Below are 22,541 nucleotides of genomic sequence, written 5' to 3' on the forward strand. Positions count from 1 at the left end.
ACTAAAGAATACTTTTGTATAGCTGTCAGAAGCTCTCAGAAGCTGTCAAAATACTTTTCTTACATAGAAGAAAGTATTCTGACAGCTTCTGACAGCGTGACAGCTATGAGCCATATGAGGTATCGGTTTTGGAACAAACGACAGGGTTCTGTATCGTTGTTCTTGCTGTCTGATTTATTCCTATTTGTTGTTGTCTTCGATCTGGGCGATGTCAACGGTCAAGTGGGCAGAGGGGACTTTTATTTTTTTAATCAGGGTGCACCGGAAGAGACTCTTCCCATTGACGGCGGAAGTGACACCAGAAGTGAAAGGTAGCACCTTCTCGCGAGCCAGAAGATCAACACACAACAACAACAACATCGACCGACCCCAACCCGCCGCTAACCCACCGCCCTGCGGCGGAATGCACGACCGCAGCGCTACGCCCCAGGTCAAAAACATAACTCAATACGATATAAATACGCGTCCTCATTCTCCTTTCCGCTCCTTCTCGTTCCACCACATGCGTTTTTAATCTCCGCGTCTATGATCACCGTCTGCGCCCCCCGTTCGCGCTCTTGAATGAAGGATTAAGGCCTTGTCTGTAAGAGCCACACAAACAAAGATGGAGAGTTTGTACAAGCGCAAGGTCTTCGCTTCGATGCGCAAGACCAAGGCGGCGGAGTCCAAGCGGAAACGGCAGATCGGTCTTCCCGCCTCCATCCTGGACGACAGCGACGAGGGCTCGTTCGGCAGCACGAGCAGCAGCAGTGGCAGCGGCGACAGCGGCAGCGACAGCGTCAGCAGCGGCTCCGAGTATCGCGGCAGCAGCGCGGCGGCAGAGAGCGGCGAGACGGGGGGGTCTTCGAGTGACGATAGTCGCGCAGTCTCGCGTAAGCGTAAGCGCTCCTTTATCGCCGATAAAGACGACAGCTCTTCCAGCAGCGACACGGACGACCCAAAGGCCGATGGCGAACGCGACGTCAAGCGCAAAGTGCAGCCCAAGAAGCGCATCCGCCTGCGCAGGCCCGAGTCCGACTCGGACGTGGACGCGGTAGCGGAGCGGGAACAGAGGCGGAAGCGTGCGGCGGAGAAGAAGGAGACGGCGGCCAAGCGCAAAGAGCGGCACGGAAAACTGCTCGCGCTCTCCAGACGCATGAAGTCACGCACGCGAGATGCCCGTCGCCGAGGCAAGGTGGGAAAAAGAGGCTGATAATAGTCTAAAATTATCATTGATAAGTCTACCAATGGTGATCAGTGTTTTTTTTATGTATATATTACATATGTCATATATTTGTATATTTGACAAATCCAGGAGGGGGAGGATGGATCAAGTGACGAAGATGAGGATGAGGATGAGGAGACAACAAAGGTGGTCGCTACCGGCAACGGCAGTGCATAGTTACACCGACCCCAGCAGAGGAAGATGAAGAGGCTTTTACTTTTGTTTTCAGAGTTTCTGACTTCCTGTTGGACGGACATTAGATTAGACTTAACCAGATCAGACTGGACTTAATAACACCAGACAGTTTCAGAGAGAACAGGAAAAGAAAGCAAAAAAATGAAAGGACTTAGGTTGTTTTCATTATTACTGTTACAACCAGAAGACTACATTACAGTATGACGTTGTGATTTTGTGACATCATACAATGACGTCAAAGCTTGGTTATATTTCTCAATGTTTATTTGATCGTCAGTCCATCCATCGCTTTGCTTTCTAACTTGTTGTCATGAAAACATACATTTTAAAAAGAAAACTAAAATAATGAAGAATCTTTTAATTGGAGGTGAAAAGCGTGGTTGAGTGATGCGGGGCTGTTGGTTTCCGTGGTTGCAGTGAGGTCTTTTTTGAGGCCATGCGTTTTCCTATTGGCTATTGACCCTTGTACGTCTGAAACAAGCTCACACCTGGACAATGACATCAGAGTTTTGACTCCTCCTGACCCGCTGGCCCCGCGCCCTTTTTAACACCATTTTGACAGTTTGTTTCCTGAAGGGAATCTTGTACATGTGGCCATTTTGGACAGCTGTAAATAAATAAGAACAATCAATATATATTGTATTGCACACGTCTTTTGGTTTTGCTATTGTTAATCCGCTTTAAACTTTGTTTATATACATCCCCACCTGTACAAGACAAACTTGTACAGGTGGCAGAGTTTCAGTAACTGTTTTTGGCGCTCTCTTTGTTCATTTTAACGCTAGTCATTTTGTGCTGCATTATAACTGAATACAAGCGACCACCCCTTTGGACAATTGTACAACAATAAAACTAAATTGAAACATCCCCATTTGCATTTCTTTTGGGCTTGTTAGTGGTGATAAAATACATCTGTACTTACCATAGTTCAGTTAAGTATATCTGTGGAAACTAAAAAAGGTAGTGGTCAGGCCAAAAAACACCTTAAAGAGAAGAAAGCAGCTAAACTTTGTTTTTTTTCTAAATCTTTATGACCATATAGGGAGGGAGGGGCGGAGCTCATTTTTAGTTTGTCTCCTGTTAGTTGGAGTCAAAACTAAAAATGACCATATATGGACAACCAAAACAAAACACTTCCACTGCTGACTTCAGATTTATTTATTCATATTTTTCAGACTTTAGGGCAACAATGATGCCACTGTCCATGACACCAGGGGCTGTCTAGGGTACACATTCTTGATAATGCTAGTTAAGACAGGTGGCAAGAGCTTGGCAGGGCTTGTAGAACATGCTAACTAGGCTAATGCTTAGCATTCTAATGCCGAGTCAGCCAATCTTGAGGGCTAAGGAGTGTGCTGCGCATGATAAGGCATACCATGCTAATGCTAATGCTAACCATGCCAAGTCAGTCAGACTTGTGGGCCAGGAGTGTGCTCACTCGGATGCGGCCGTCCATGGAGGCTGTGAGGCAGGTGCCACAGTCCAGCGCTGAGCTCCAGTCCAGCGTTACCACGGGCGACCGGTGTCCGCCTAGCGACAGGGATGCCTGCTCCTCCAGGGCCCCTCCCCCAGCCTCGCCATTGGTTAGCTTCACGGGAGAAAGACATAGAAGGGAGAGTTTAGCAGCTGGGCTGTCCGTTTTCTGTCCAAGACAGGATTGAGCTTCTCGGAAAAGGTTGTAGTATAACTCAGTATATGGCTAATTTCCTACACAACATTGCTTGTTATAGTGCTTATAAACAAGGACATTACTCCAAAATTATCACAAAGCTGGCATGGGTCGGAACAACCCTTTCTAGAGGGTCAGTCTACCTTGTAGATCAGCCCCCCATGAGCCGAACACGTCAACACGTGGCGCCCCTCCGAGTCGAAGGCGAAGAGACGACCCCTCGGGACCTGGACCTGCCCAACATGGAGGACACGGTTATAACAACTGGACCTGCCCAACATGGAGGACACGGTTATAACAACTGGACCTGCCCAACATGAAGCACACGTTTATAATACACAACTGGACCTGCCCAACATGGAGGACACGGTTATAATGCACAACTGGACCTGCCCAACATGGAGGACACGGTTATAACAACTGGACCTGCCCAACATGGAGGTGCCCAAAATGATGGACATGTGGGGCACCGTATAATATATTTGAATATATATATGTAACATATATATCTATATCTATAACGTACCTGCTTGTATCCACTATAGCCCGACAGAACAAAAGGCCCTGTTGCATCCTGGGAAAGCTGCTGCTCCGACTGCTTCACGCCACAGCGGTGGATGTTCCACTGGACAAACTACACGGACACACACAAGCACACACACACAAACTGTTGCTTGAATATACCCGCACTTGTGGGAGTGTGTCTTATTGAATGGGTATGAGTGTGTGCCAGAGAGAGTGTGTGTGACTGAGTGTGGGGCCCACCTTGCGGTCCTCTCCTACACTGTAGACGGTGTTCTCATCGTAGCTGAACTCCACGCTGTACACCTCTCCATCGTGAGCTTTCCAGCTCATAGCACTCTCACACCGCTGCATGTCTGATACAAAGCATGTTGGAGCATGTTAGCCACATATAGCATGTTATAACATGTTAGGCCGATGTATTGTGTTATAGCACGTTAGACACATAGGGTATTAGACACAGGCTGTGTCTCAATTCAGGGGACGCATCCTTCGAAGGACGCGGTCTATGAAGGTGTGGCCTTCGTAGACCGTGAAGGCCGGACCGAAGGCCGAACAAACGTTTTTAAATGAGACGGTCTGGCCTACGGAGCATTTCAAGTTTGCGTAACAAGCCGTTAACACCCGTTACCTCACGTGACGACACGCCGCTCCTGTCACCTAGCAACCCTGACAGCTGCGGTTCAAACCGGACGGCGGAGGAGAAATACGGAGCCGTTATATAATAATTATATAAAATATAACGTTAATTGGTTTAACGTTACATGGCTCATGTTAATGCCATTGAACTTTGACAATAAAGTTACAAATTGAAAATAGAAAAAGAAAAAAAATTACATCGTTTTGTCATCAAATATGTAATTTGCTGCAACTGCAGCTTCCGCCCTCTCCGACGCCATTCCTGAAAAAATCCAATGCGCAGTGAATCTTGGGATACGTTGGGCCGTGAAGGACCCAGCCGACCCAGCCGAAAAGAAGGCTGCATTTGTCAGCCGCATTTGAAGGAGCCTTGGAAATGTGACAGCCTTGACGCGTAGCAGCGACGCAATCGGCCTTCGAATGCAGCCTTCGAAGGATGCGTCCCCTGAATTGAGACACAGCTACATATGGCAAGTTTCTAGCATCTCTACCTACACTGAATGGTGGGTAGTGTAGTCTCTACCAACACTGCATGGTGGGTAGTGTAGTCTACCTACAGTGCATGGTGGGTAGTGTAGTCTCTACCAACACTGCATGGTGGGTAGTGTAGTCTCTACCAACACTGCATGGTGGGTAGTGTAGTCTCTGCCTGCACTGCATGGTGGGTAGCGTTGCCTCTGCCTGCAGTGCATGGTGGGAAGTGTAGTCTACCTACACTGCATGGTGGGTAGTGTAGTTTCTACCTACACTGCATGGTGGGTATTGTAGTCTACCTACAGTGCATGGTGGGTAGTGTAGTCTACCTACACTGCATGGTGGGTAGTGTAGTCTACCTACACTGCATGGTGGGTAGTGTAGTTTCTAGATGCAGTGCAGGGTGTGTTGTGTAGACACTATCTACAGTGCAAGGTGGTCTCTACCTACAGTGTAGTGTAGTAATATGCCTGATGATAGCCAGATGTAGCATGTGTCCCAGATACAGCATGTTAGCGAGAAGTGGCATGTGACACAATCTCCTCACGTCTTACCAAACAGTCGTATGACACCGTCGGCTCCTCCACTCACAAGCAGGTTTCCGTTGTGGTTGAACGATGAGCAGTTGATGGCTGCAGTCTCGGAATCTAATGACAACTAAACACAATAGTAAGCTCTATTAGGGATACACAGTAAGCGCTATGAGGGATACGTAGTAAGCTCTATTAGTGTTGGCTAGCTATAGTGTAATATATTAGTGTTTAATAGTTTGTTCTATTAGGGATAGCAAATTAACTCTCCTAGGGATGAAGTTTGTCCTTATTAATTCATCAATCCAAGTTAAATTGCCATGAGACTAGTAGCTAGCCGTTTGCTAACAGTTATTCGATTATTTTTCATACAAAATACTTAGTATACATTTTAATGAAATGCGACGGTTAAATACTGGAGTATAGTTTGTCTCCAATCCCCAGTGTGGGGTATTAGTTTATTCATAAGTATTATTCATATTTGGACTGCTTCCTGTGTGTGAAAACTTCCTGTGACTGTGTACCTGCTGTTTGACAGTCTTGGTATCCCAGAGCAACAGGCGGCCGCTCGCCGTGGATACAGAGGGACGGGGCCCAGTGGCAGGAACGCTAGCGGATGCTGCTGTCGCAGCGGAACAGACGAACGACGAGCCACTCGGGCTGCAGGCGAGTGACAGGATACTAGAGAGGAAGAGACACTGGATTAAAATATATAGAAACATAAATTTAGAGAGAGATAGAGCGATAGAGAGAGAGACTAGGGCTACCAACAATATGAGAGCGAGGGAGTGACTAGGGCAATCGTCAGGATGAGACAAAGAGAAAGAGCTAGAGAGAAACAGAGATATTGAGAGAGACAGACAGACAGACATACCGAGGGTGTGTGTCATCAATGGTCATCTCATAAAGATTCTTCTTTGCTTCCGTGTCGTAAAGTCTAACGGTTCCAACAGCGCTGCCTAATAGCAGCTACACAAACACACACACACACACACACACGATTGTTTCCATGTTTGGATAGAAGGCTAATACAACCAAATGTAATGATAAGGCTAATAATATTAATAACATATAGAGAGAGAAACCTACCAGTCGGTCAGGCTTGCTCGCCCATTCTAGAGACAGCAAGGGAAACTTGGACATGATGGTCGCTTTGGTCTGCATGATGGGGTTAAACGACCACACCTAAAAAGACATGGTTAACTTCACAATTTGATAAATTTTACTATTTTATTGTTATCATCTTCAGCCCTTAAAAAGGTACTATTAGTAGGAGTCAGAATGTCCTTCTCATTACTGGCCCCTCTGGCGGGACAGTGAACTGCAGCCGGCTCAAGCTTAGGCATTCAGAGCACCAGAGTGCGAGCTCCGTGGGTTGAGAAAATAACAGTCATCAACTAATGATAGTTATAATAGTTAATATATGTGAACGTTCAAATAAAAAGTTATAAAAGAACAGACATTTCTTAGATGTAACTAAAATAGAATAAATAACCAGAGGCTGTTTTACACAATGGAGAGAATCGGGGAAGGGCATAAAGTTAAATTATATACATTCATATATAATATATATATATTATATATATTCTGCCCTGTTTAAAGCGACATATGCATGAAAAAAATCATAGTCCAAAAAAAAAATCAAATCACAGTACCTTTAATGAAAATGATATTTTAATGATATTGAAAATAACTATTGTGATTATAAAAAAATATCATATTTATTATGAATATGGTGTTACCTTGACAACACCGTCAACGTCCAAGCTAGCCACCCGACGACCTGAAACATCAACCCTGGAGAAAGAGAGTAAGAGCCGTGTAGTCTCTACCTGCAGTGCATGATGGGCAGTGTAGTCTCTACCTTGAGCATAATTGGTTGTGTAGTCTTTACCTGTAGTGCATGATGGGCAGTGTAGTCTCTACCTAGTGCATGATGGGTAGTGTAGTCTCTACATATGGTGCATGATGGGCACTGTTGTCTCTATCTAGTGCATGATGGGTAGTGTAGTCTACCTAGTGCATGATAGCTAGTGTAGTTTTTACCTGCAGTGCATGATGGAGGAGTGGTGTTCGCTGTACTCTTCTTGGCTCAACTTGATGAAGGGCGGCTCAGAGGAAGCCCCGCCCCCTTCCGTCTCAAGCCCTGCCCCTCTGGTGGTTGAGGAGGAGTCAGGAGGTGTGTCATCGCAGGGGGCGGAGTCCACAGCATCGGCCTCACCTGCGTCGGCCTACTTGTTATAAATCCAAAAAAAAGAAAGAACAGAACTTTGATTAAACCTACATTTAAAGACAATCGATTATTTTGTGTAAGTGAATCCCCTGTTACTGGTCAAATTCAACAAAAAAATTTGCATTTTGGGCTAAGAATCTAGGAGTGGGTGGGGGGAGTGTGTTATCCCCATGGCTACGACCCGTACCAACCTCGTTATACTTTTGTTTTCCCATCGTTGTGTATTGGCGCAATAATGAGCATTTCAATTCAAAATCAAATCATGGCTTTACGCCATCTAAATAAAGCGCTGCCTGGACTGAGCTCCACACATTCAGACACACCGCAGCCTAAAACGATGTGTCCTTGAAGCTTAACTCTTTCCTGGTTGCTGCACAAACGCAGGCCCACACATCCAGACCTCGCCGCCGGTGTGGTGAGGAGGCTGAACACAAGGCTGTGGTGGACAACTTTGTCACATGGTGTGAGCAGAACCACCTGCAGCTCAACACAACTAAAACCAAAGAGCTGGTGGTGGATCTGAGGAAACCCAAGAAGACACCCATGACCCCAGTCTCCATCCTGGGTCAGAACGTGGACATCGTTGGACACTACAAATATCTGGGGGTGTTCATCGATAACAAACTGGACTGAACTAAGAACACTGAAGTCCTTTACAAGAAGGGACAGAGCCGCCTCTAGTTTGTCTATGCTGAGGATGTTTTATGAGTCTGTGGTGGCTAGTGCTGTTCTGTTTGCTGTTGTGTGCTGGGGCAGCAGACTGAGAGTAGCCGATGCCAACAGGCTCAACAAGCTGATCAGGAAGGCCAGTGACGTTGTGGGGGTGGAGCTGGACACTTTGACAGCAGTGTCTGACAGGAGGATGCTGTCGAAGTTGCGGGCGATCCTTCAGCACGGCTCTCACCCTCTCCACAACGCTCTGGTCAAACAGAGGAGCTCCTTCAGTGAGAGACTCATTGCTCCTAAATGCACCACTGAGCGCCACAGGAAGTCATTCCTGCCTGTGGAAATTAAAATCTATCACTCCTCCCTCTGATAATCTGACAAATGACTATTTAAAATAAACAAACTATAATTTATTCATTCACTCTTCATTTTCATTTCTATTTGCACATAAAACATAATGTCAATATTGTATTGTAAATTTGTGAATATAACCCACTAAGAGATGTCCACTTTCACTAAGAGATGTCCACTTCTTACTTTATTCCACTTCTTACTTTATTCCACTTCTTACTTTATTCTTACTTTTATTTTAGTTATAATTTTCTATTTATGATGTTATCTTCTATGCTTGTAATTTCTATTTGTACGGAGCACCTGGAACGAAACAATTTCCCCCCGGGGATCAATCATTTAGCCATTTATTTAAGAAGCATTTGTTGTCCTATTAGCTGTATCCTAGTAAGTGAGCTTGACTGAGACAGGAAGTGGTACCGTCAGTGGGGGTGGTTTGGAGAAGAGCTCCTTGCGTTCCTTCTCGTGGTCCTGATGGCGTCTCTGTCTGGGGTAGGACTGGCCCGCCTGGTCGCTGGGCAGCGGAGCTGGTTGTTGATTGGCCGACGAGGTGGACTTGGAGTCCTTGACTGATGCTGGATCCTTGGACTTTGTTCCCTAAAACAATCCCACAAACATAATATTTAGAATGGATCCTAATATATTGTAGCATATCTTTTATATCCCGATATATTGCATATATCATTTATGATGATCTATATATTCTATAATATCTAAAATACATCCTAATATATGCTTTCATGATAGATAATATATACTAATAGATTTTCTATAATATATAGTGTGTCCTTAAAATATCTATGATATATCCTAAAATATTCTCTCCTGATAAAATATATTGTAACTAATATATAATACATCCTAATATAGACTGATATACCCTCAAATATACTCTCATAATACATATTATTTTATATGTTAATATATCATCTCATAATAGGTTATAAATCTGAATATAATATCTAAAATAGATCTCAACTATAATATATCATTATATATCCTATCATATCTATAATATTAAATAGTCATAAAGTCAATCATATTTTCTTTAATATGGCCTAATATATTCTATATATCTCTACACATATTAACTCATTTTTATATATATGTGAAAAAATGCATATTTATATAATAATGTTACCATCCTGTATACTCCCATGAGATGCCACGTTGGAGTCGGCTAGCTTGTCGCTAAAGGTCAAAGAATGCACGCCCACTTAGTGCTTTTTGCATTGTTGAATCGCCACGGAATTGATCTAAAATGACCTTAAAGAGCCAGTGAACCCAAAACCACTTTATTTTTGTTTAAAACGCAGTAATTTGTCTTATAGTATTGTCAACACAGTAATCTATGCCATTTTATCACTGCTACTGAAATAATTCCCCAATTCAGAGAAAATAGGGGTAAAAATCCTATCCTACCCTCCCCAAAACACTACGTGAACGTTCCACTATTCTGCGAAAGCAGGTGGCTTTCTTTTTGTGACATCAGACACACTTTTCAGAGGAATTCCGATGCCACGACCAACTGTGTGTTTGTGTGAGCTCTGCCTGGGCAGCAGTTGACTGCGATGTCCACGAGATAGGCTTTTTCGGCAACTTAATGTGTAACGCAACAAGGTGTGTGTGGATGGTGAAGCTCAGTCTGAGCAGTGATTTGTTTAATGTCTGCATTAGAGTGTAATGCTTCCTGGACACCTATAGTATGCATTACGGTGTGTGGCAGATTTCCTATACAACATGGCTTATTATAACACTCTTAACAGTAACACAACGATGGAACTAAAAAGTATCATGAAGTTTGTGTGGGTCGTAACCATGGGTATAACTGGCCCTCATCTTTTCTAAAACTCTCAGACCAAAACACATTTTTTAAATCACATAGTGTTTGAATCCCAGCTGGCTCTTTAGGTTTCACCTGAATGGCTGTGCAGGGCTCCTTCCGGCCCAGGCTGCTCTGATTGGGTGAGGAGGAAGAGGAGGCGGGGCCATGCTGGGAGTTCTTGGCCGGGATGCTGCTGCGCTTAGCCTGCGGTAGGAAGGTAGAGAAGAAGTTCCGGGAGGAGGGGCTAGCTGCCGCTACAGAGCTAACACCGCTAGCTAGCGATGCGGCTCGCTGGCTCGAAATTAAATCTCTGAGAGAGTGAGAGAGAGAGAGAGCGAGAGAGAGAGAGAGCGAGAGAGAGATAGAGATTTAGTATTGGCGACAGGTAATATTAACAAATTATATATATATATATATATATATATATAGTATTGACTATGGCAATATTAACTAATTCATATGTATTTAGTACATACTATTATATGAATATGTATTCAGTATTGACTATAGGTAATACTCACAAATTATTATATATTTACTATTGACTATAGGTAATATTAACATATACTTGGAGTTGAATTTAGGTTATATTAATATGTATTGAGCATTCTCCATGGGTCATATTAATAAATGAATGGTATTGACAACAGCTTCTATTAACATTTGAAGATGTGCACTAGTCTCACAGCTCGCTGTCCCCGAGGCGGTCCATGTGCTGGACGTAGGGCGGCAGCTTGTGTTGGACCCGGCTCTCCATCGCCCCCTGGGGATCCTGGACGGCCGCGCGGCCCGAGCTCTGCTGCGCAAACAACTGAGCCCAACATTAAGGGTTAATGTTAATCCATTAATAATGAACCCCGGCATTATGTTTAGAAATTAACCTCGACATTGAGGTTTAAAACTAACCCCAACATTAAGGTCAAAAACTAAAACCGACATTAAGCTTAAAAAGTAACCCCAACATTAAGGTTAAAAATTAACCCCAACATTAAAGGTGCAATACACATTTTAAACATTCAGCGTCTATGCTACATATTGTACCTTTAATAGCCATCTGGAAACATTTGAAACAATCAAACAATGTAATGCAATGTAGAAACACTCACAATGTTTAGTGCAGCCTATTCTAGTTTATCTTAGTCTTTTAGTGCTGCTTTTGTGTCATGAAGGAGTTATACTAATAATTAACACCTTCCGACATACGGTTCATGCAGGGTGAAAAACTTTCGACCGCCATCTTCCATAACCCACATGACATCAACACCATTACTTTAGCTAGCTAGCAGTTGAAGCTAGTGGTTCAGTGTTGCTATGCTTCATGATAGTCTCACCATCTGTCGTAGCTGCTGATTTTCCTCTGCTAGCATGGTGGTGTGCTGTAGCTCGGCGTCAAAGCTCAGCAGCGCTGGCTGGGGTGAGGGAGGAGTCAAGGAGAAGAACTGGGAATGCTGGGAATCAGAATATTGGTGGCTACAATAGAGATGGCGAATAGAGATGAGGACGAGAGGAAGAGAGCAAGAAAGAGAGAGAGAGAAACAACACCTTTTTAAAGTATTTTATATTTATAGTTTACTAGGCCAACCCTATTATTTATGTTTTATTTTAACTGCTTGTGCAATGTACATTTTCTATGGCAGAAACCTTTTTTGAATTGTGAGACAGACGGTTATTTCCAATGATATGCTAACTTATTAGCACCAAGGATATGCAAACTAATATGCTTGATAGCAACTAGGATATGGTAACTGTGCAAACTTGTTAGCACCAAGGATATGCATGCACTGGAATAGTGCGGACAGGAAGTTGTGCAGGGACACAAGGAAGGTGTCAGTCCACTGGCGGGAAAAGTACAGCGCGAAGGTGGGGTTCTGCTCAGGGGTGAAAATGAAGGGGAGAGCGAACCAATCACGCCACTCCGGGGCCCCCTGAAGCTCCGCCCCCATTCGCTGAAAAAACTCCTGGGTCTTGTCCTGGTTCCCTTTCTGGAAAATACACAACATTGATCATGTTAACAATATTAACATTAACATAATATTGACTATAATAATATAGTTCTGGAGGGTTGGGAACATTAATAGAGGGGTGATGTTTTGCATTCTCCATTTTCTTCATAACTGCATGTTTTCACGCTGCCTAAATTTTCATCAATGAACACTAGCGGTCGTTTATGTCGTTTGAAAAATATTCTTTTCTAAGTTGGATACAAATTGGATTTTGAAAATACATTTTCAATCTGTATCACAGTGACGTGACACAGGAACTAAAGACCGCCTTGATAGGCCTGCATATACGTGACTCATATACGTATATTTGGTTGTATAACAGGTTGACCTGTATGGCGTTGACGACATAGTAGCGGTACAGGCTAGTGGTTAGCTTAGCGATGGCAGGCGCGTAGCCCTCCTGCAGGCGGGAGAACAGGCGGCGCTCCAGGTGACCCCAGTAGTCACGCAGAGCTGACAGGTCAAAGGTCAAGACCAGCTGGAGCAGTTGGTCCACGATACGATCCACCTGGAGCGAGAGAGAATAGGAAGGACGGTTTGGAGAGTGAATAGAGGAACAGGAATAGGGGGGTTAGAGGGGAGCTGTCCCAAAAATAACTACCACAAAACTGGAGAACTGAAGTCCTTGGTCCAACTTTTTCTAATTCTTTCACAACACAGGTATAAGGCAGTCCCCTCTTGTGTGTGATAATACACAACACTCATAAGACAGTCCCCTCTTGTGTGAGATAATACACAACACTCATAAGACAATCATCAGAAAGTACACAACACACAACACGTACGAAGCAACACAACACACGTACGAGCAACACAACACACATAGGAAGCAGGACCCCCTTGTGTCAGAAGACAGCAGAGTGTCACAGTTCCCCTTTTGGTGTTTCAGAGTGAGAGAGTCAGACAGGAAGTGCCGCCTACCCTGAGGCCTCGCTCGCGGTCCGCTTTGATCTCCGTGTCAAGGTGTCTCAGGGCGGAGCTGAAGCCGCGGTACGTCAGGTACTCCCTGACCAGCTCATCCGTCCTCTCGACAGCAGACGACATGACCTCTGACCTCTGAGCCTAACACTGCCTGGACCACCGCGTTGACCTCGTTACTCGATGGATGGATGAGGTTTAAAATAACCTTTTTAGATAACACACACAAATAACGTGCACACACACACACACACACACACACACACACACACACACAAACAGACACACATCCACTTATTCGATTACAAGATAGTAATGAATGTGAAATCATCTTACAGGGCGCGCACACACAAAAACCAACCAGAGGGCCAGGAACAACACCTGTGTTGTTGTGGTCCGTTTGATGTTATAAACAAGACATCAGATCACTACCACCAATTACATTAATAATATCTTATAACAACACGGTTCTTTTGAATCTACATTAACACACGTCATTCAACACATTTAGCTTTGCAATTATGTTATAGCTGATGTTTTGTGCTTGTTCGTTGGTGTTCCATGTCACACATGCATTTCAAAGGTTTCCACATGAAGTTAAATATCGTCTCTCGGGTGAATACCAGACTTGGGGGAACGGGTGAATAACGGTCTAGGTTCGACTCTAGGTCCACCCGGGAAACGTTCACGTACACGACTGTTAGAAAGCCTGGATGAGTGAGATTTAAGGGGCTATAAAGTGAACATTTCACCTACCGACTTGCGTGTTTTGTTGGGTCTCGCCTCTTCTTTGTCACATGATCTGACACGTGACGACACTGTGGCGCTATCAGATGGTTTGGTCACATGATCTTTTGCATTTTTGCATTTTAAAATACCATTCTACGATTTTATGTTTTATATATATATATATATATATATATATATATACATACATATATACACACATAAATATAATCATATGGTTTGGACGTGAATATGTCTGAATGAGTGAATGCATGATTCATCAGCCGTGAAATATGTAAAAAGGTTATTTCCCGTTAACATTTAAAGTAAATTATCTGGGAATTATTTGAGGATAAAAAAAACGAATAATCTGCACGACCACTCTGTTCAATTTAACTGGAAAAATGTTCACACTAATGATATTGGATAAATTGTTGCGTCACCGTCTCAAATCGGTTCCCAAATCATAATAAACATTCAATAAATGATAACTACTAGCATTACATATTCTGCAGACACGAAATATATAAACATATATTTATTTATTATTAACAACATGTATATTATATAAACAATGTATACAAGTTACAGTGTAACAAAATACCAGATCAACGAGAAAATGCCTTTTACTTTAGTCCAAGGCACACGACAAATCACCAATTTACATCCTAGGGGCGTGTCCGGTGTGGGCGTGTTCTGTGTGGGCGTGTCCTATGGGGGCGTGTTCTGTGTGGGCGTATCCTATGGGGGCATGTCCTGTATGGCGGTGTCCTGTGTGGGTGTATCCTATGGGGGCGTGTCCCGTGTTGGTGTATCCTATGGGGGCGTTTCCTTTGGGGTCGTGTCCTGTGCTGGCCAATAGGAGGCGGCGCTCGTCGACTGCCCTTGGACAGACAGCTGGCGTATGGTCTGTTAGGAGAGACACAGAGAGCAGCCCCTCCTCCTCCTCCTCCTCCTCCTCCTCCTGCTGCTCCTCCTCCTCCTCCTCCTGCCCGTCCCCCCCGGGGAGTTGGTCCAACCAGGCGGGGACACGGGGGGTTATGGAACCTAAAGACCGGTCACAAGCACTTCAATAATCAGTCACCCTATATACATACACTATAAACTCTGTGATCATTTAATTTCCATGACGAACTTGTCATTACTAGTTTTGATTGTTAGTTTTGAAAAAGATCTTTAACCTGCTTTTTCCCAGAATCCCGATGGGCTCGCAGCCAGCTGGCCATTCATTGGCTGTTGTGGGTTGGCGTGGCCATACAGGGCGTGGCAATACTGAGCATGGCCAATCTTGTTTAGGGGGTGGTGTGATCTCAAAATGGGAGATTGGCTTTGGAGGCGGGAAAAATTTACAGAGCGGGCATGTCCAGGGGGCTGGTAACTGCGACGATAGTAGGCGGTGCCTAGGTCTCGGAAAGAGTCTGATAAGTGGGAGGAGCTAAGGCAGTCTGCCCCAATCACTGGTCCTGCAGACTGGAGAAGAAAAGGTAATTTGTCAATTCATAACAACACTGTCTAATAATGAAGATTGAAGTCATATATGATTATTTTTCACAAAAAGTTTTGCATTGTTTTCACCTGTGAATTCTGGAGTCGGATCACTTCCTGTCTGCTGAGACACTTCCTGTCCATGTCTTCTTCCCTCCACCTGAAGGACAGAGACACATGTTACAGGGAACAGAACCCCTAACCCTGCAGTGTTAGTGCCTAGCTCTACCCACTGAGCTACACAGGGAATACAATCCGCAACCCTACTTGGTTGTTGTTGTTGGGGAGGGGGCGTGGCTTCGGTCCCTGGCCCCGCCCAGTGGTCCACTTGAGTGGCAGGAGCCCCCCGGCTGAGGGCTGAAGCTGTTGCCCGGGCGACAGAGGGAGCGGTGGCGGAGGTCTGTAGAGGGCATGACAGTATTTTCTTCTTCTTTTTTTAATTATATTACATTTATATTGATTGCATTACAGATTACATTCATATTTAAAGTGATGTAGAAGTGATTTAAAGTGACTTTTCCTTATATTCCTTAAAGCATATTGTGTTGCCAAGACCACAGTGGATAAATCCCTCTATTAAACATTATGGTTATTTAACGTTTTGAGATCCCTTTAAATAATACATATATGATATTGCATTTTGTAACAAAATAAGGGTATGAGGTAAGAAGTGGGAGGAGAGTTAAAGCCCCACCAGTGAGGTAGGCGGTCGTCTTGGTAACCGGCAGTGAGCCATCACTAGGGATGGCCAGAAGTTCCTCCGTTGTCAAATCCACCTCGTCTTCGTCGGCAGGGCAACGCAGGGAGGTGGTTGCCGGGAGCGACAGGAAACACAACTCTGAATCTGTCAGCAGCTCGGTGAGGACTGTGGGAGAAAGAAACAATGACAACACATGTACCACAGTTTGAAACATGTGTGATGGTACAAAATCAAACACCATTATAAGGCACATTTAATCTTCATTTAGTCCCATTATTAGCAAATGATTTTAGTTTGGTCATGATTGAGCAACGATTTCTTAATTGAAAATAAGAGAAAATCTGAAGCTCTGCATTCACCAGGATCTTTATATCAATAATATATGGACATTTAATTCTCCTCCTTCATGACACCATATGTTACATTACAATCACACCCAGCATGACGCCGGTCTCACCGTCTCTGTTGCGCAGAGTCCCAGGTGGTCGGGGGCGCCCAGGCTGGGGGAAGGGGTTGCTGTTCGGCAGCAGGTCTAACCGGGGCCCCGTGGAGCGCGACAGGGCCCCGGGGGCCAGGCGCCACCGCTCAAAATCAGCGATGTAGGCATCCAGCGCCGCAGACGCTGAGGCAAACTCCTGCAGACAAGATAAGCCAGACAGGCGATAAACCAGTCGACTTATCAACCAGGCTTTCAAACAACCAGTCTGGGCAAGGTTAGGGCATGTGTGCTGCAAGGTCAGGGTAGGGTAAAGCTAAGGGTTACATGGGTTACTGTTCAGTTTGTTTTGGGGTAGGGTTTGGTAGGCCAAATCAAAGGTGTGCATCCTGCACATATGCAGAGATTAATGTCTAAGTCATTTAACGTATTTTCAATGGAGCAGACTGTTTTAGAAACCCGGCTTTGCTCACGGATTCGTGTACATTTGTGATTGTAAACGCTATACTGCCCCCTTGTGTTCACGTTTACTGACGTGAGGGATAATGCAGGCAGCTCAGCAATGATCCACTTTGTGTGTCCGAGTCCCGACGTCGTGGATCCACACACTCGGGCTACACTAAAGTGTAAACCTGCCTACGTAGGTCAGGGCTCCACGTCCGGTCATCACACCAAATGTTTGGGGTTAATGAGGGTCAGGGTAAGGTTACCCAACTTAACCCAAAACCTAACCCTCCCCTGGCCCTGAGTCAGTGCTGTTCACACGTGGGTGGGCCAGGTGAGGGTTAGGGTTGAGTTAGGTCAAGGGTAGGGTACGGTGAGGCTGTTCACCTGGTCTCCACAGCGGATGGTCTGGTGGGCGGGGGGCAGGTGTCCGCTGCAGGACATCAGTGTGGTGACGGTGGAACCGGGGGACACAGGACGCTCTCCGTCCCAATCCATCCTGGACACCACAGAGCTCAGAGTTCAGCTGCTGCTCTCACACGCTCGTTACCTGTATTTTCCACCTTTCTCAACTAAGAAATACTCCATTTTGGCTCGTACATATTCGATGTTTTCTTTTTGAAACAATGTTTAATAGTCGCTGTGTGGATAGATGTATAAATATAACAGTATGTAGTTACAATGTACGTCCCTAACCACTACGTCACGTCAAAACTACATGACAGGATATATGGGTAAATATATATTATTTAGATTGATATCATGTAAGATAGTGCAGTGAGGTGCAGTGAGATGAACAACATTACAGGATGTAGAGTGTTAAATTAAAAAAAGGCTTCCCCACGCTACCGGCAAACGGTTTAGACAGAATTAAACATCTAAACAAGAACAAGAAGAGGATTTGATGTAATAGTTTATAAGAAGGCAGTCAAAAACATTATATTCACCCTGGCTGTGGTCATAAGAAAGTAAACAAACTTATAAACAAACCTCAACGGCAGAGAGGGCGCCTAGAAACATGGAGCCAATTCAAGCCCACCACACTGGTGACGCAGCTGGGTAAACGGCGCCCTTATTGGTGCGCTGCCGTCGTGATGCGTTCAGAACAACTAGGAAGGCTAAAGAACCAATCAGCTGTTCCCGAAATTGTCGCTTTTATGTCCGTTGTTTAACACCCGCAAGCTTTTATCCAAAGGCAATCCAACAATAATCATACTCCGCATTAGGCCGTGTTCACATCTAACGTTTTTTGTGTTTTTGTGTTTTTTTGTGTTTTTTTTGTGATTGTTTTTCAACATTATCATTACTTTATCAATAAGTAACAAAAAAAAACAATTTAACTGGGAAACATCAATATAGCCACATATCATAAAATAAATAATATAAATAATACAAATCTCATACAGAAACATACTACTGTATACGGGAACAAAAAAAGTTACATTCTCTTTTTTGTTTAAATATAGAGGCAATGTAAACACCACCAGGTCCATTGCTGCTACACATATGTTTGGAGGTCAGTACGAATAAATAGGTCAAAAATCTAAATAAATATATAGGGGAAAATAATAATATATAGGAAAATAAATCACACCTCTGATGCATCAGCAGGACCAAACAGCCTTCTTATACCTCTTATATTTACTACTGCAGTGCAGTAGTAGGCTACATGTGGAACCATTTTAAGCATTCAACACTCAGCTTTGGCCCATTTTGATGCTTACCTACAAGCCAAAGCCCTGCTCTGCAACCAGAAGGCCCAACATCCTTATGGCTGACTATCCACCCCTCTTGGCGGCATGACCCTCCGCCTAACGGGCTGTTGAATTGCCTACGAATGCCTTCCCGTAACCCCAGCCTCCCAGACCCCTGGCCAGGCACGCTACCTCCCCTCCCCAGGCCTACACTTTGTCTCTGTTGACCAAAAGAACAGAGACCCTGACCTGCTCTCACTCCAAACACTCCTCTGCCGCCCAATCTGAACCTCATCAACCCCACACCCGCACAAGAAACCCACCTGACGTCATGCTCTCCATAGTTGATATTGTTCATATAAATTAGATATGTTTATACTCATATCAATATACTTATGTTCTTCTACATGAACAGAGAAATATGGAAGAATCTCAAACAATGATTTCAATAAAAAGTTTTAATTAAGACAGTTTTTATCAACAGAAAGTAATTTCTTAACACTCTGCTGACTTGAAAAATGAACCCTTGAATAATTCTTTCTAGTTTTCAAAGTTTTTGTCCGAAGGGAATCCAACAATAATTATACTTCGCATTATTCAACATTATCATTAATATCTCAATAAGTAACTTAAAAAAAAACAGTCTAACTGGGAAACATCATTATAACACATATCATAAAATAATTAATATAAATAATACAAATCAAATACAGGAACATACTACTGTATACGGGAACACAAAAGTGCAATATACTTTCATGTTATATGAATGTGAGGTATTTATAGATTATACATATATATATGAAGACAGTCACATTAAGAGTTTTTCCACTGTTTTGTCTCCTCTACTTCCTCCTCTTTCTCAGCATCTAACCCAAGCCCTTCCTTCGCAACCTCCAACTCTTCCATCGCATCCTCAAACACTTCTTCCTCCTCCGCCTCCACCTCCTGCATCCCTCCTGAGTTTCTCCATCTCCTCATCCCGTCCGTGGTCTCATCTACCTCCCCTTCCTCTGCTTTATCCTCCTCCTTCACCTCCTCCGACCCTTTCCTCTTCTCTAACTTCTCTTTCTCCTCTTCCTCCTCATCTGTCTCCTCCTCTTCATCCTCCTCCTCCTCCTCCTCCTTCTCCTTCACCTCCTCTACCTTTGGTGTGTATCTCCATCTCCTCCACCACTGCATCACCATCTCATATTTCTCCTTCTCCTTCACCTTCTCCTCTTCTACCTCCTCCTTCACCTCTTCCTCCTCATCTGTCTCCTCCTCTTCATCATCCTCCTCCTCTACCTCCTCCTGCTCCACCTTCACCTCTTCCTCCTCATCTGTTTCCTCCTCTTCATCACCCTCCTCCCCCACCTCCTCCTGCTCCACCTTCAACTCACCTACCTCGTCCTCCCCTACCTTCTCCTTCACCTCTCCCTCCTCATCTGTCTCCTCCTCTTCATCATCCTCCTCCTTCACCATCTCCCCTTCCTTCATTTTCTCCTCATCCTGATCCACCTTGACCTCATCTACCTCCTCCTTCAACTCTTCCTCCTCATCTGTCTCCACCTCTTCATCATGCTCACCCTCCACCTCCTCCTGCTCAACCTTCACCTCCTCCCTCACCTCTTCCTCCTCATCTGTCTCCCCATCTTCATTATCCTCCTCCTCTACCTCCTCCTTCACCTCTTCCTCCTCTTTATTATCCTCCTCCTCCTGCTCCACCTCCTCCTCCTCTACCTCCTCCTTCACCTCTCCCTCCTCATCTGTCTCCTCCTCATCATCATTATCCTTCTCCCGCTCCACCTTAACCTTCACCTCCTCCTCCTTCACCTCTTTGTCCTCATCTGTCTCCTCCTCTTCATCTTCCTCCTCCTTCACCATCTCCTCCTCCTTCGCCTGCTCCTTCACCTCTCCCTCCTCATCTGTCTCCTCATCAGCATCCTCCACCCTCCCCTCCTCCTGCTCAACCCTCACCCCTTCTAGCTTCTCCTTCACCTCTCCCTCCTCATCTGCCTCCTCCTCCTCCTTCTCCTCCTCTTCAGTGTTTCTCCAGCTCTTTCTCCACTCATTCACCTCCTCTGCATTCTCCTTTTCAACCTTCACCTCCTTCCCCATTCCTGCGAGTCTCCAGCTCCTCCACCACTGCCTCATCTCACCCTCTGTAACCTCCTGCTTCACCTCCTCCTGCTCAACCTTCACCTCCTCCCTCATCTCTTCTTCCTCATCTGTCTCCCCATCTTCATTATCCTCCTCCTTCACCTCCTCCCCCTCCTCTACCTTCTCCTTCACCTCCTCCTCTACCTCCTCCTTCACCTCTTCCTCCTCATCTGTCTCCTCCTCTTCATCTTCCTCCTCCTTCACCATCTCCTCCTCCTTCGCCTGCTCCTTAACCTCTCCCTCCTCATCTGTCTCCTCATCAGCATCCTCCACCCTCCCCTCCTCCTGCTCAACCCTCACCTCTTCTAGCTCCTCCTTCACCTCTCCCTCCTCATCTGCCTCCTCATCATCCTTCTCCTCCTCCTTCTCCTCCTCTTCAGTGTTTCTCCAGCTCTTTCTCCACTCATTCACCTCCTCTGCATTCTCCTTTTCAACCTTCACCTCCTTCCTCATTCCTGCGAGTCTCCAGCTCCTCCACCACTGCCTCATCTCACCCTCTGTAACCTCCTCATTCACCTCCTCCTGCTCAACCTTCACCTCCTCTCCCTGCACCGGTGCCTTATCTGCTGTGTTTCTCCAGCTCCTCCTCGACTCCTTCATATCCTCCTCTTCCCTATCCTCTCCTTCCTCCTCCTCCTTTTCCTTCACCCCATTCTCTCCTGTGTATCTCGAGCTCCTCCACCACGGCACCACCTCTTCTGTTTTATTGTCCTCCTCCTCCACCTCTTCCTCCTCCTCCTGCTCTGTCTCTTCATCCTCCTCCTCCTTCTCCTCCTTCTCTGCCTCCTCTACCTCCTCCTCTCCTGGGGATCTCCAGCTCCTCCTCCAATCCTTCATCTTCTTCTCTAATTGATCCTCCCCCTTCCCCTTCTCCTCTGTTGCTCCCTCTTCATCATTTTGCTCCTCCTTCTTCCCCTCCTCTTCAATCTCTTCCTCCTTCACTTCTTTCTCTGCCTCCTCCTCCTTTTCCTTCACCTCCTCCTTCTCTCCTGCGTACCTCGAGCTCCACCACCACGGCACCACCTCTTCTGGTTTATTTCCCTCCTCCCCCTCTCTCTCCTCCTGCTCATCCTTCTCTGTCTCCTCCTCAGCCTCCTCCTCCTTCTCCTCCTCTTCAATCCTTACCTCCTCCAACTCTTTCTCTTCCTCTTCCCCTTCCTCCTCCTCCTGCTCTGTCTCCTCCTCCTCCTCCTCCTCTTTCCCCTCCTCCATCTTCTCCTCTTCCCCATCCTCCTCCCCTTCTTTCTCATCCTCCTCTTCTTTCTCCTCCTCCTTTTCCTTTACCCTCTCCTTCTCTCTTGCATATCTCGAGCTCCTCCACCACGGCACCTCCTCTTCTTCTTTATTTTCCTCCTCCTCCACCTCTTCCTCGTCCTCCTCATCCTGTTGGGTCTCCTCCTCCTCTGTCTCCTCTACCTCCTCCTCTCCTGGGGATCTCCAGCTCCTCCTCCAATCTTTCATCTCCTCCTCTAATTGATCCTCCCCCTTCCCCTTCTCCTCTGTTGCTCCCTCTTCATCATTTTCCTCCCTCTCCTTCACCTCCTCTTCCCCATCCTCCCCTTCTTTCTCCTCCTCCTCTTCCGCCTCCTCCTCTTCTTTCTCCTCCTCCTTTTCCTTTACCTCCTCCTTCTCTCTTTGGTATCTTGAGCTCCTCCACCACGGCACCACTTCTTCTAGTTTGTCTT

At 45.3% G+C, this 22,541-nt stretch overlaps 3 protein-coding genes across 3 annotated transcripts; 1 reads left to right on the forward strand and 2 right to left on the reverse strand.

Moving 5' to 3' along the window:
• Positions 1 to 292: 292 nt before the first annotated feature.
• On the forward strand, positions 293 to 2,257 carry ccdc82 (coiled-coil domain containing 82). The gene is made up of 2 exons (XM_079755765.1): positions 293 to 1,174; positions 1,295 to 2,257. The coding sequence occupies exons 1-2, from the start codon at positions 605 to 607 to the stop codon at positions 1,379 to 1,381; spliced, it is 657 nt and encodes a 218-aa protein (XP_079611891.1). The 5' UTR covers positions 293 to 604; the 3' UTR covers positions 1,382 to 2,257.
• Positions 2,258 to 2,581: 324 nt separating this feature from the next.
• Positions 2,582 to 14,021, reverse strand: wdr91 (WD repeat domain 91). The gene is made up of 18 exons (XM_079755504.1): positions 13,986 to 14,021; positions 13,233 to 13,437; positions 12,640 to 12,819; positions 12,083 to 12,290; positions 11,640 to 11,722; positions 10,995 to 11,119; positions 10,402 to 10,618; positions 8,904 to 9,080; positions 7,280 to 7,464; positions 6,976 to 7,030; positions 6,323 to 6,418; positions 6,108 to 6,202; positions 5,758 to 5,914; positions 5,258 to 5,360; positions 3,834 to 3,946; positions 3,595 to 3,702; positions 3,212 to 3,301; positions 2,582 to 2,987 (listed from the first exon to the last, which is right to left on the reverse strand). The coding sequence occupies exons 2-18, from the start codon at positions 13,353 to 13,355 to the stop codon at positions 2,805 to 2,807; spliced, it is 2,298 nt and encodes a 765-aa protein (XP_079611630.1). The 5' UTR covers positions 13,356 to 13,437; positions 13,986 to 14,021; the 3' UTR covers positions 2,582 to 2,804.
• A 595-nt stretch (positions 14,022 to 14,616) lies between these two features.
• cUnh18orf54 (chromosome Un C18orf54 homolog) lies at positions 14,617 to 18,059 on the reverse strand (the record flags this gene model as incomplete). Its single annotated transcript, XM_079755896.1, has 8 exons — positions 18,011 to 18,059; positions 17,408 to 17,519; positions 16,598 to 16,775; positions 16,135 to 16,305; positions 15,708 to 15,840; positions 15,531 to 15,600; positions 15,137 to 15,425; positions 14,617 to 15,002 (listed from the first exon to the last, which is right to left on the reverse strand). The coding sequence occupies exons 2-8, from the start codon at positions 17,516 to 17,518 to the stop codon at positions 14,617 to 14,619; spliced, it is 1,338 nt and encodes a 445-aa protein (XP_079612022.1). The 5' UTR covers position 17,519; positions 18,011 to 18,059.
• Positions 18,060 to 22,541: the final 4,482 nt, after the last annotated feature.

Source organism: Pollachius pollachius (assembly GCF_949987615.1).
Source record: "Pollachius pollachius genome assembly, chromosome: 18".
In the NCBI taxonomy this organism is placed as follows: Eukaryota; Metazoa; Chordata; class Actinopteri; order Gadiformes; family Gadidae; genus Pollachius; species Pollachius pollachius.